The sequence below is a fragment of the Penaeus vannamei genome, chromosome 37 (genome assembly GCF_042767895.1).
Source record: "Penaeus vannamei isolate JL-2024 chromosome 37, ASM4276789v1, whole genome shotgun sequence".
NCBI lineage: Eukaryota > Metazoa > Arthropoda > Malacostraca > Decapoda > Penaeidae > Penaeus > Penaeus vannamei.
The window spans coordinates 4308922-4322321 of record NC_091585.1 but is presented as its reverse complement, the minus strand read 5'-3'; the positions used below and the strand labels follow the sequence as shown (position 1 = coordinate 4322321).

Genomic DNA, 13400 nt, shown 5'->3' with positions numbered 1-13400 from the left:
TGGAATTTTCCGCCGGCGCCGTCTCGCCTGATGGAAGCTTCGAGAAATTCGGGGTCGGTGAGCAAAGCCTTCGGGGGCTTCTAGAAGGTTCTGCTTGGGTTTTTGGTTTCGACTTTGGGGGTGTTGTGGCACGTGGTGGGTGTGCGTTTTGGGGTTTTTGGAGTCATTTAAGGGGCGAAGAGTCAAAGGTCCGGATTTAAAGAGATATTTTCACTTTAGATCGTTAATTTTTATTTCATTTACACTTCTCACCTTCTTTCTCCTTCGTTTTTTTCTCCTTTTCAGTTTCTTTCCTTCTCTCACTGATTTCAGCACCGGAGTCTTTCATCCTGAACTCAAAACTTCATCTTAAACTTCGTTTTTTTCGGGTTAAACTTGGGAATTGCGTCTCACCCAAACTCTGCAGGCGTTCAAGCGAAAACCAGAAAGCTGTTTGGGTTTTTAATTACATTTTAGGTTATTTTGGGGTGCAGTTTGTTCTGAACAGATGGTCGTGTTCTTCATTTTCAAACGCTAGAACCATCGGGTATTTTTTCACGTGTTCTTCAGCGTCGATCTCCGAAATTCAGTTTGAATTCAGCCGTTAAAAGAAATAGATTTTTCACTCTATAAGCATTTAAAGGGAAGATGTATTGTTCCTCGACTTGGAAATCTCACAAAGTCTGTTTTGGACTACGAACACTCTCTCTCTCTCTCTCTCTCTCTCTCTCTCTCTCTCTCTCTCTCTCTCTCTCTCTCTCTCTCTCTCTCTCTCTCTCTCTCTCTCTCTCTCTCTCCCGGGATCTTCCTCCTCCTTCCACGACCTTCCAGAACACCACGAGAGCCCTTGAGACCCCTGTTCAGATTGTCGCCCGAACAATGCGTTATTCTGGAAGCCTCGAACAGCTGGGGGTTTCCACTCAATGGCCACTGTAGCTTTAACCTCGATACTCCGGCGTCGTGAAACTTCATAACCGATTTTCAGTATGAAGGCACAACCACATGGCGCCAAAAGCCTGGTGGTGGTTGGCCTGTTCCATCCGCCATTTATTTTTTTATTTTTTTCGGTCGTTATTATTATATTTTCTAGTTCGTAATTTTGGCTTCTTTTTTTTTTTGTCTTTTTGTTTACTATTGTTGTGATAAAACTAATTTTTTGTGGATATTATATTTTGTAGTTTGTTATATATATATTTTTTCTTTTTTTTTAGCGTTGTAGTAGAACTTAGAAACTTTCTCTCGATATCATTAAGGTAGAACGACGCCGCGGCTCTTCTCCCAAACTCCGGCCTTATTTTATGGCCATTTTGTAGGTCTAAACTTTTATATTAAATATAAATATTGACTTTGCTTTTTTCTTTTTTCTCCACCTGCTTCCCCTTACTCTTTTTTATTTTATTTTTTTCCATATAGAAGTTTCTAGAACAAGGACCCGGATGCATATACACGTATACTTGCCAATCTGCTTACTTTCCAGTCTAACTTACGAATCCACTTACAAAACAACTTACAAATCTGTTTGCTTACCAATCCACTGACGAATCTTCTTTCATACAAATCTATATACCAATTTACTTACAAATCTTCTTATCAATTCTCTTACTTAAACATCTTCATATCAATTCTCTTACTTAAACATCTTCATATCAATTCTCTTACTTATAATTCTACTTACCAGTTTACTTACAAATCTACCTACCAGTTTACATACAAATCTACCAACCAGTTTACTTATAAATCTACTTACCAATCATCTTGCCAGTTTCTTTACTTACCAACCTACTTCCGTATGTATTAACCTCTCACATACGGTCTGTCTGTTAGGTGCACCTCATTCATTTTTCATAAGGTTGGCCCCGTGATCTGTTTGACGAGGTAATAACATCCCTGAGGCAATATTTATACAAGTGGGGAAGGTGGGGTGGGGGGGGGAAGTTCCTGTTATTAGTTTGTTTTTTATTGTTTTTTTTTACGTTTTTTTTTTTTTTTTTTTTTTTTTTTTTTTTTTTTTTTTTAAGGGGGAGGGGTGGATGAATTTGTATTGGTATTGGTGTTCATGATGTTAAGAACTATTAGTAGGAAGGAAAAAATAATAGGAAAATAGGCAGATTTGGTAGTGAAGAAAAGTGGAAATGGAAAAAAATGAACTGAAATTTGGAAGTCTCTCGCGTTCCCTTGTCTCGAGTCCGCGCCGAGTTAACGAAAACAGAAACGAGGTCGTTAAGCGAGTCAAAAAGTTATATAAAAAAGGAGAATGATCATAATAAATAAAAAAAATCTTGTCCACGTTATATGAAAAATGATGATGATAATAATAATAAGAGAGATTGTGTGTCCACGTTTCGAAGCCTTTCAAATATCTTCGTTCAGAAGTTCATCTGTGAATGTATATATTTCTAAAGGGTTCGAGTTCCCGGGGCTTTATATAAATCCGAAAAAGAGATAAAAATAAAGAAAAAATAAAGAAGGAAGAAAAGTGACTGAAACTACAGATATTAAAGAAAGTTTGTGAGGCCATTAGACCGTTATGTATGTAGGATAAAGGTATATATATATATCCAGCCTGGGGAAGCCAAGGATTTATCCATCGACCCTTCCTGTGCGGGTGGTTGGGGGGGGGGGGGGTCGTCGCAGCTGGTTGGGGGGGGGATCCTGCAGCTGGCCGAGGGCGGGGAGGGCCTTCGGGTTGGACGCCGAGGGACGCCGAAGGGGATGCGGAAGGAGGGGGGGGGGGGAGGGGGGATTTCATTGCGCGTGTGTGTGTGTGAGTGAGTGCAGGTGGATGTAGGTGTGCGGGGATGGATTCTTGTGTGAGCTCACACACTACACCACCCCACCCACACCGCACCGCACCACACCGCACCACACCGCACCACACCACACCACACCACACCACACCACACCACACCACACACCATCCCACACACCCACGCCTTCCCCCCCCCTCCCCACCGCACACACCAACCCAGCGACACCAACTTCCGCCGGCTCGTCGTCAGCAGAACCAGTAAAGCAGCAGCAGCACGAGTATTAAAGCGAGAGACGAGTGGGGGGAGCGAGGGACGAGTGGGGGGAGCGAGGGACGAGTGGGGGGAGCGAGGGACGAGTGGGGGGAGCGAGGGACGAGTGGGGGGAGCGAGGGACGAGTGGGGGGAGCGAGGGACGAGTGGGGGGAGCGAGGGACGAGTGGGGGGAGCGAGGGACGAGTGGGGGGAGCGAGGGACGAGTGGGGAGCGAGTGCGAGCAACACTTCCCCGAGTTTCATTTCCTTTTAACTCTGGGGCGAAATAGCAAGGCAAGACGCTTCTAGAATAACCCGTGCGTAACGCTCGAATATTACCCTTACGGACGTGGGAGCTAAGGGTCGTTTTCCGGTGCGCCGCTCGTGCCTTTAATGGGATACCGCATTGATGTAATAATGATGATAATTTTTTTTTTTTTTTTTTTTTGTGATATATATTTTTTTTCAGGGGGAAGGGAAGGGAAATGATACGTGGACGAGAATTGGTAGTTGCTGGAGGAGCTTACTGAATGGCGGCGTCGTTCTCGTGTTTCCGGGGAAGATGAGGAAATGGTTGGGTTCCGGATTATGGCTTGCGTGTGTTCGTGTGTGTGTGTCCGTGTCCGTGTGTGAGTGTATGTGCGTGTCCGTGTGTGTTTATGTGCGTGTGTCCGTGTCCGTGTGTGAGTGTGTCCGTGCTTTTTTCTTTTTGTTCTATACTTTTTGAGGACGTGTAAATGATTTATTTTGGAAATGTTACATTCAGTTTTGGTCTGTGATATTATCATTACTTTTATTGCTTCCGTTAATTAACATGGTTGTTGTTCTTCCTTTCTTTCTTTCTTACAAAATCTTATCGCATGCCTGTAGTATATGCTTGCATTATTAACCACACCGAGCATAGCGAGGACATCTGTTATCTCCTTAATCTTTGCTGTGAATAAGAAATGATTGTGTCCGGAGAGACGAGAGTGCAGTCACGCATTGTCTCTCTCAACCGGCATTTTATCTCGTCTTTTAGTGATTATTGTAAAGTTTCTTCAACATGTAATTCCTAAGTTACGTTTAAGTTGCATGAGCATTTATCTTGTAAGTTCCTAGTTCTGGGTCCGCATCCCTGTGGCATCCCGCCGCCCCCTGACCCTACTGACCCTGGCCTTTCTCCCGCAGAGTCCCCGGAGAGCGCGGCGCCGAGTCCCCCGGAGGTCAAGAGGGAGCGGGAGGCCGACGCCGGCGGGACCTCCAAGGAGAAGGAGGCGAAGGAGGCGGAGGAGGCGTCTCCTGCTCGCCCTCTCCCTTCGTCGTCGCTTCCTTCCGCCGTTCCTTCCTCTCCCCTCCTTCTTCCTACTTCGTTTTCTCCGCTCGCTCCTCCTGCCGCGGCTGCCGTTCCTGCCCCTCCTGCGGCGGCTGCCGTTCCTGCCCCTCCTGCCGCGGCTGCCGTTCCCGCCCCTCCTGCGGCGGCGGACAGGCCGGCCGAGGCGGGGAGGGCGAGCCCGAGGAAGGCCTCGCCCGCCGCGTCGCCCTCGAGGCCGCCCGCCGCCCTCCGGACCGCCAGCGGGCTGTGGGCGGGGCCGGAGAAGCGCCCCGCAGAGACCGGGTCGCCCAAGCCCCGCAAGCTGACCATGCCCTCGATCCTCAAGCGCTCGGGGAAGCTGTGGAAGGCCGTCTCGCAGACGAGCGGCCCCGCGGCGGCGGCGGCGCAGCCCCAGGAGCCGGCCGACGGGGCCCCGGGCCAGGGCGCCCAGCACCAAGTGTTCACGGCCCACATGGGCGGCCCGCCAGACCCGGGCGCGGCGCCGGCGGCCTCGGCCCCCCTCGCCGTCAGCCTGGAGCCGCCCGCCGCCGCGGCGAGGACCAGCGTCATCTCGGGCGGCGGGGCGGCCTCCCCGCTGTCGCAGCTCCTGAGGGTGTCCGCCCACAAGACGTGGGTGCCGCCGCGGTCGCAGTCCAAGGGCGCCGCGGACGAGGCCCTGGCGGCGGTCAGCCCCGGCACCATCCTGCACCAGAGCCAGCTCCACAGGCCGCTCCTCCAGCCGGCGGCCCCGCCCCTCGCCCCCGCCAGTACAAACGCAGCGGCGCCCCCCGCCGGCGCCCCCGCCCCGCTCCCCGGCGAGGCGCCCGACGAGGCGAAGGCCAAGCACACGATGGTGCTGATCCCCGCCTCCTTCGGGCTGCCGTCGTCCTCGCGCGCCGCCGGGGCGTCGCCGCCGGCCGCCGACGAGGGCCCGAGGAGCGCGGAGCCGCTCAAGTACTACCTGGTGTTCGCGCCCACGTCGTCGGGGCAGGGCGTGGCCTCCGGCGCGGCCTCGGGGCGGGGCGCGCCGCAGCTGCCGGCGGAGGCGGCGGCGACGAGCATCATGTCCCCGCAGCCCGTGTCCTCGTCCTCGTACCTGGCCTCGCTGCTGAAGGCGGGCGTGCCCCTCGTGCCCGTGTCCTCCTCGGCGTCCCTGACGCAGGTCTCGCCCGCCAGGAGTTACCCGCTCGTCTCGTCCGTGCTCGCCCCGAAGCCGCCCGCGCGAGGCCCCGCCCTCCTGCCCGCCCCCGCCCACGGCCCCGCCCTCGCGCCCGCCGCCCTCAGCACCGTCGTCGGGGGAGCGGGCGCCGCCGTCGACGGCTTCCTGGCCTCCAGCTCGGCCTCGGGGCATCCTGGGGTACGTGGTCCCTGCTTTTGTCTGGGAATGCATGTAGGTCGCCTCGGTGGCTCCTTGCAAGTAGTCCTCACAGGTACTCCTTGCAAGTAGCCGCAAAGGGAGTCCTTGCAAGTAGTCCTCACAGGTAGTCCTTGCAAGTAGCCGCAAAGGGAGTCCTTGCAAGTAGTCCTCACAGGTAGTCCTTGCAAGTAGCCATAAAGGGAGTCCTTGCAAGTAGTCCTCACAGTTAGTCCTTGCAAGTAGCCGTAAAGGGAGTCCTTGCAAGTAGCCGTAAAGGGAGTCCTTGCAAGTAGCCGTAAAGGGAGTCCTTGCAAGTAGCCGTAAAGGGAGTCCTTGCAAGTAGTCCTCACAGGTAGTCCTTGCAAGTAGCCGTAAAGGGAGTCCTTGCAAGTAGTCCTCACAGATAGTCCTTGCAAGTAGCCGTAAAGGGAGTCCTTGCAAGTAGCCGTAAAGGGAGTCCTTGCAAGTAGCCGTAAAGGGAGTCCTTGCAAGTAGCCGTAAAGGGAGTCCTTGCAAGTAGTCCTCACAGGTAGTCCTTGCAAGTAGCCGTAAAGGGAGTCCTTGCAAGTAGCCGTAAAGGGAGTCCTTGCAAGTAGCCGCAAAGGGAGTCCTTGCAAGTAGCCGTAAAGGGAGTCCTTGCAAGTAGTCCTCACAGGTAGTCCTTGCAAGTAGCCGTAAAGGGAGTCCTTGCAAGTAGTCCTCACAGGTAGTCCTTGCAAGTAGCCGTAAAGGGAGTCCTTGCAAGTAGCCGTAAAGGGAGTCCTTGCAAGTAGCCGTAAAGGGAGTCCTTGCAAGTAGTCCTCACAGGTAGTCCTTGCAATTAGCCGTAAAGGGAGTCCTTGCAAGTAGTCCTCACAGGTAGTCCTTGCAAGTAGCCGTAAAGGGAGTCCTTGCAAGTAGTCCTCACAGGTAGTCCTTGCAAGTAGCCGTAAAGGGAGTCCTTGCAAGTAGTCCTCACAGGTAGTCCTTGCAAGTAGCCGTAAAGGGAGTCCTTGCAAGTAGTCCTCACAGGTAGTCCTTGCAAGTAGCCGTAAAGGGAGTCCTTGCAAGTAGTCCTCACAGGTAGTCCTTGCAATTAGCCCTAAAGGGAGTCCTCGCAGGTAGTCCTTGCAAGTAGTCCTCACAGGTAGTCCTTGCAATTAGCCCTAAAGGGAGTCCTCGCAGGTAGTCCTTGCAAGTAGTCCTCACAGGTAGTCCTTGCAAGTAGCCGTAAAGGGAGTCCTTGCAAGTAGTCCTCACAGGTAGTCCTTGCAATTAGCCCTAAAGGGAGTCCTCGCAGGTAGTCCTTGCAAGTAGTCCTCACAGGTAGTCCTTGCAATTAGCCCTAAAGGGAGTCCTCGCAGGTAGTCCTTGCAAGTAGTCCTCACAGGTAGTCCTTGCAAGTAGCCGTAAAGGGAGTCCTTGCAAGTAGTCCTCACAGGTAGTCCTTGCAATTAGCCTTAAAGGGAGTCCTTGCAAGAGGTCCTCACAGGTAGTCCTTGCAAGTAGTCCTCACAGGTATTCATTGCAAGTAGTCCTCACAGGTATTCATTGCAAGTAGTCCTCACAGGTAGTCCTTGTGAGTAGTCCTCACAGGTAGTCCTTGTGAGTAGTCCTCACAGGTAGTCCTTGTGAGTAGTCCTCACAGGTAGTCCTTGCAAGTAGTCCTCACAGGTAGTCCTTGTGAGTAGTCCTCACAGGTAGTCCTTGTGAGTAGTCCTCACAGGTAGTCCTTGTGAGTAGTCCTCACAGGTAGTCCTTGTGAGTAGTCCTCACAGGTAGTCCTTGTGAGTAGTCCTCACAGGTAGTCCTTGTGAGTAGTCCTCACAGGTAGTCCTTGCAAGTAGTCCTCACAGGTAGTCCTTGCAAGTAGTCCTCACAGGTAGTCCTTGCAAGTAGTCCTCACAGGTAGTCCTTGCAAGTAGCCCTCACAGGTAGTCCTTGCAAGTAGTCCTCACAGGTAGTCCTTGCAAGTATTCCTCACAGGTAGTCCTTGCAAGTAGTCGTTATAGGTAGTCCTTGTGGGCAGCCCATGCAAACAGTTCTTGTAGTTAGTTTGGGATGTAGAACTTACATGTAGTACTTCAAGGTAAACCTTATAAGTAAACTTGCAAGTAGTCCTTATAAGTAGTCCTCCGTGTAGGATTTTCCTTCACAGAAATGGCTTATCAGGAAGGAATTGAAATGCAGCAAATCCCCAATCATCGCATTGTATTGCTTCCAAGTTATTCAAGTTATTCTGGGCCACGCACGCACGCACCATTCGGTTGTTTGTTTGTTTGTGTGTGTGTGTTTTTGATTGTTTGTTTGTGTTTGATTGTTTTTGTGTGTTGATTGTTTGTTTGTGTGTGTGTTGATTGTTTGTTTGTGTGTGTGTTGATTGTTTGTTTGTGAGTGTTTGATTGTTTGTTTTTGTGTTTGTTTGTGTGTGTTGATTGTTTGTTTCTGTTTGATTGTTTGTATGTGTTGATTGTTTGATTGTCTGTGTGTGCGTGTTTGATTGTTTGTGTGTATGAGAGTGTTTGTTTGAATTACTCTGTGGAAATTCTAAAATATATACATATGCAATATTCAAATGAACAACGCAAGTGCTACATTAGCCTCATTCAGATGCTCAGAGATAAAATGCATAATGTATTATGCTAATACAGCCAAAAGCTTCCTTAACTTTAGTATTCATTGAAGTACAGATATTTTTTTATATGTGTCTATGTTAAGAAGTAGTTATTTCTAAAAATTCCTTATGCTTTTCTTACAAAAGGAAGGAAACGTTAACTCGCCAAATTTTTCTCAATTCCATTTTCTTATCTCCCAAAATCTTCACTTGAGAAAAGTATTGGCAATAATGTTTTATTTACGTCAGTTGCTCTTGATTCGTGAAATTATCAAAATTAAAAAGATGAGAGTTCATGACTTGTATAATAATGCTGTGCTATTGATCATGAGATATAAGCAGAAAACAGGCGTAAGCTACCGTTAGTTGCAAAATTCGCCTCTACCAGACGATTCCAGAAGTACTAAAATAGATAATAAGTAAATTGGTTCACGGTCGGCGAAGGAGCAACTCCGTTTTCTATATCTGTTAGACTCGCTTCGGTATTCGATATAGAAAACGAGCAGATCGCCGAGACAAATTGCGTCTCCTGAAGTGGATAGATAGGATGAATAAATACGTGAGTAAATAGACTTGATGAATAGATGGATGAATGAGTAATGTGTTTTGATGATTATGAAGTAGAGTCCGCGAAGGAATTCATTATTTTCAGACACGCTACAACAGGCCCTGTACGACACGAGAAATATCAGAATGTTTATAATTCTATCCATAAATGAGTAAATTTTTCCTGTTCAGCATCAATTTTTTAAAATATATTTGCACGCACGTTGATATAAAAAACGAAATTAAGGGAATTAAAAGCAAGACTTCAATAACTGCGTGATGTTAAGGGGCATTTTTTTAATTAATTATTTTTTTTTACGTTATTAAAGAAAATTAATTCTTAATCATTTACATACCATCGTTATTGTTTTTATTGTTGTTTTTATAATTTTTATTATTTGTTATTATTGTTTATTATTATTTTATGGTTTTAATTTATTATTATTATTATTATTATTATTATTATTATTATTATTATTATTATTATTATTATTATTATTATTATTATTATTATTATTATTGAGATTCGTACTCGGTCAGTATTTAACGATCAATATGCGGTCATGTGGTGAACGTCGCTCTTTAAACAATGAATTTCAAACTTCGAACCTTGGCAGACGATGGCCATGTACTTGAGTGAAAATCTATGAAAACGTGTTCTTGGTTATTCCTTTATTGTTGCTGTATGTTCATTGACATTACGGCTATGGTGTTTAAGGATGAATTTAATGCTGTTTTTTCGATTATATATATATATATTTTTTTTCCATGTTTTGGTATTGTTTAATTTTTTTTTCTTCGTGCTTGTTATTGTTTTATTTTGCTTATTTTGATCTGTTTTTTTTTCTTTTTTTCTTTTTCTTTTTTTTTAAATCTGAGTACATTTTAGGTTTTGGTTATTAGTGTTCTTGTTTGTATTTGTTTTCGTATATTTGTTTATTAATTTTACTGGAAGTAATTTTCGAATATATTGTTATGACGTAATTAGTCAGTATTTCGTTATCATTGTCTTCGTATTTATTTTATTATTATTTTTTTTTTTTGGGGGGGGGTCCCATTTCAAAGACTGACATTTGTTTATGACAATTGGAACTTGCCATATAGAAATATACTGAAAATCGTGATTCAGCCTATTCCAGAGAGTATTGGCTTTCTTTTTTTACTTTTTTATATTATTTTTTGTATTTATTATTATCATTTATTATTATTATTATTATTATTATTATTATTATTATTGTTATTATTATTATTATTATTATTATTATTTGCTTCAGTTTTATTTTTATTGTTTTTTATTATTGATTTTCTTTTCATATTCGTGTTTACTGTTATACTGAATAGTACGTTAATTTGAGGACGTTGTGAAATACTTTGTAATTATGTGTTAATTCCTTCAATGTCGTTGGATCTTTTGCCTAAGTCTTCGTAGCAATTTTTTTTCAGGAAATTAGTTCAAAATTATTTGAAATTTAAGTGTGTGTGAGCATGGAAATCAGGGTGATAGGTTTGGCTGAAGGTGTGTGTGTGTGTGTGTGTGTGTGTGTGTGTGTGTGTGTGTGTGTGTGTGTGTGTGTGTGTGTGTGTGTGTGTGTGTGTGTGTGTGTAGGTGTAGGGTCTATGGGTTTTTCATGCTAATTTCGAATATAAATTAAGGGACGTAATTTTTTTTTTAATATGATTATAATTTATAGATTATGTTAACGATGTTTCAGAAATGTGGTGACCTACCTCTCTCTCTGTCTCTCTCTCTTTCTCTTTGTCTCTCTCTCTCTCTCTCTCTCTCTCTCTCTCTCTCTCTCTCTCTCTCTCTCTCTCTCTCTCTCTCTCTCTCTCTCTCTCTCTCTCCCTCCTCTCTCTCCTCCCTCCCTCCCTCTCTCTCTCTCTCTCTCTCTCTCTCTCTCTCTCTCTCTCTCTCTCTCTCTCTCTCTCTCTCTCTCTCTCTCTCTCTCTCTCTCTCTCTCCCTCTCTCCCTCTCTCCCTCTCTCCCTCTCTCCCTCTCCCTCTCTCCCTCTCCCTCTCTCCCTCCCTCTCCCTCTCTCCCCCCCCTCCCTCTCTCTCTCTCTCTCTCTCTCTCTCTCTCTCTCTCTCTCTCTCTCTCTCTCTCTCTCTCTCTCTCTCTCTCTCTCTCTCCTCTCTCCCTCTTCTCTCTCCTCTCCCTCCCCCCCCTCTCTCTCTCTCTCTCTCTCTCTCTCTCTCTCTCTCTCTCTCTCTCTCTCTCTCTCTCTCTCTCTCTCCCTCTCTCTATCTCCCTCTCTCCTCCCCTCTCTCTCTCTCTCACTCTCTCTCTCTCTCTCTCTCTCTCTCTCTCTCCCTCCCTCTCCCTCTCCCTCTCTCCCTCTCCCTCTTCCCTCTCCCTCTCCCTCTCCTCCCCCTCTCTCTCTCTCTCTCTCTCTCTCTCTCTCTCTCTCTCTCTCTCTCTCTCTCTCTCTCTCTCTCTCTTCTTTCCTACATTTTCGTTTCTCTTAACTTTTCTTTTCTTCTCTGGCAATACTGTGTTCATAGCTGATTCAGATAGAAAGCCACAGCATTTGCGGGCTGGAAAGGGCGAGTGAAGGTGAGTGAGAGATTGATGATGAAAGGTGGAAGAAGGCTCATAATTAGATTAAATTTAGGTGATATTAGAAGATAGATTGAGGCTCGCAGTTAGGTTGAATTTCAGGCTATCAGAAGATTGATTAAGGCTCATGATTAGGTTGAATTTGAGGGATATATTAAAGGGCTTATGTGAAGTAACAACTGAAATTTTTAAAAAGGGAGAATTAGCTCGCAAACCATCACTCTAATATGAGTAAAAGAGGAAATCTGAAAATAATTCCCCAAATTGATTTATTTCGATTTTCCGGTCAAGTTATATTTTCCCGCGAAAATCCGGAACCCGGATGTGTGACGTCAATTCTAGAACACGATCACAGCATTCTCTGTATTCAATACATTGTACAACACGGCGGCCTCACTACAAGACTACAGCGGCAGTGAAATCAGGGAAGTTTCATCGGATTATTCTGCCGAGGACATTGGTACTTCTTCAGAGGGCGCCTACGTCTTCGAAGAGTTGGAAGAAGAGGAATATCAAGGGTTGATGGTTGTTGGACCGTACGTGCACGAGCCCGACGCTGTGGATGTCGTGGCAGTGGTGCCGAACCAGCCAGACATGGAGTGGCGTCGAGACCCGAAGAGATTGAATGAATGGTCATTTTCTAAATCATTTTTTGTAGTCGAACGTGTGATCCCGCTTCTGTATGGTGCAAAATTCCTGCAGGCTGAGCTATCTCTTGTCTGCACCCGTGGCGCAGGCCTACATCCATTCGCGAGTGGAGGGGCATCGGTATTTATTTGTCTTGTGCTTTTTGAGGTGTACATACCCTACCTATGTGGAGTAATACATGCACACGTGCAATGCACTCGGCTCACTGTGTCGTGCCCACGCAATGAATGCTTGCTACGCCGCCAAGCAAAAGTGCTTTCAGAGTTTGTTTTGCGCTGTTGCGGTCATGACAAATATGAATCGGAAACGGCCTACCGTTCTGCAAATCCCGTGTCGTAAGCCATTCCGTTCGCAGAGCAATCGGGCTCGAAGTGTTTCAGGCAAAGAACGCTGGTGGGCACAGGCTGAAAGTTGCTCGGCTTGGCACGCACAAAACGTGTCCACTTCCTTGCTCTGTCACGGTCTTTTGGCCATTCAAACAGCCGGTGCCATGAATGGGAACAATGAATTGCTACACAACGCCGCGGCATCCTTTGTTACAATCTTTGATAGCCTGAGACTGGGACAATTCCGTGAAATCCTTGACTCGCGGTGCACTGTGTGTAGCACGCGATTCAGCAAGATTCTCCTTGGTCCTGGGTATGACGTCACAACCGGGGATTGCCGAAGACCGCCGGGTTTTGCATTTTCGTTTCTAAGGGCGTCGCTATGGGGGTTTTGGGGATACCGGAGGGTCTCAATTCTTTTTTTTTTTTTTTTTTTTTTTTTTTTTTTGCATGAATAGGCTAAGCATACATTACTGAACAATATTCAAAGAAAAAAAAACAGTGCACGATAATTACTTCACATATGCCCTTTTAAGGTGATGGCAAAAAATAATAAAAAAAACTAGATAAATAAAAAAGAAATACAAATAAAACAAGACGAAAAAAAATCAAAACAAAACAAAGAAAAAGTGTGCCAGAGGTTAAAGGAAGTTGCAGACCGTATGGGAAGGATGTGGAAGTTGAGGGCGCTGGTTAGTGAAGGCAAAGAGGGGGGGGGGGGAGGGGGGGGTTACGATGGTGCAATTGTGTCTTGACGGCTGATTTTGTGCTGGAGATGTGTTTTATTTATTTATTCTTATTTCTATTTTTTTCTTTATTTGTTTGATGTATTTTGTGCTGGAGATGTGTTTTATTTATTTATTCATGTTTCTATTTTTTTTTCTTTATTTGTTTGATGTATTTTGTGCTGGAGATGTGTTTTATTTATTTATTCTTATTTCTATTTTTTTTCTTTATTTGTTTGATGTATTTTGTGCTGGAGATGTGTTTTATTTATTTATTCTTATTTCTATTTTTTTTCTTTATTTGTTTGATGTATTTTCTGCTGGAGATGTGTTTTATTTATTTATTCTTATTTCTATTTTTTTCTTTTATTTGT

General features: G+C 45.7%; 1 protein-coding gene across 1 annotated transcript in view; it reads left to right on the top strand.

Moving 5' to 3' along the window:
• Positions 1–13400, top strand: part of LOC113803344 (uncharacterized) — a 301578-nt gene that overhangs the window by 254691 nt on the left and 33487 nt on the right. Inside the window, exon 5 of the mRNA XM_070115615.1 lies at positions 4151–5631. Within this exon, the coding sequence (XP_069971716.1) occupies positions 4151–5631 (1481 nt within the window). The remainder of the gene's footprint in view (positions 1–4150; positions 5632–13400) is intronic.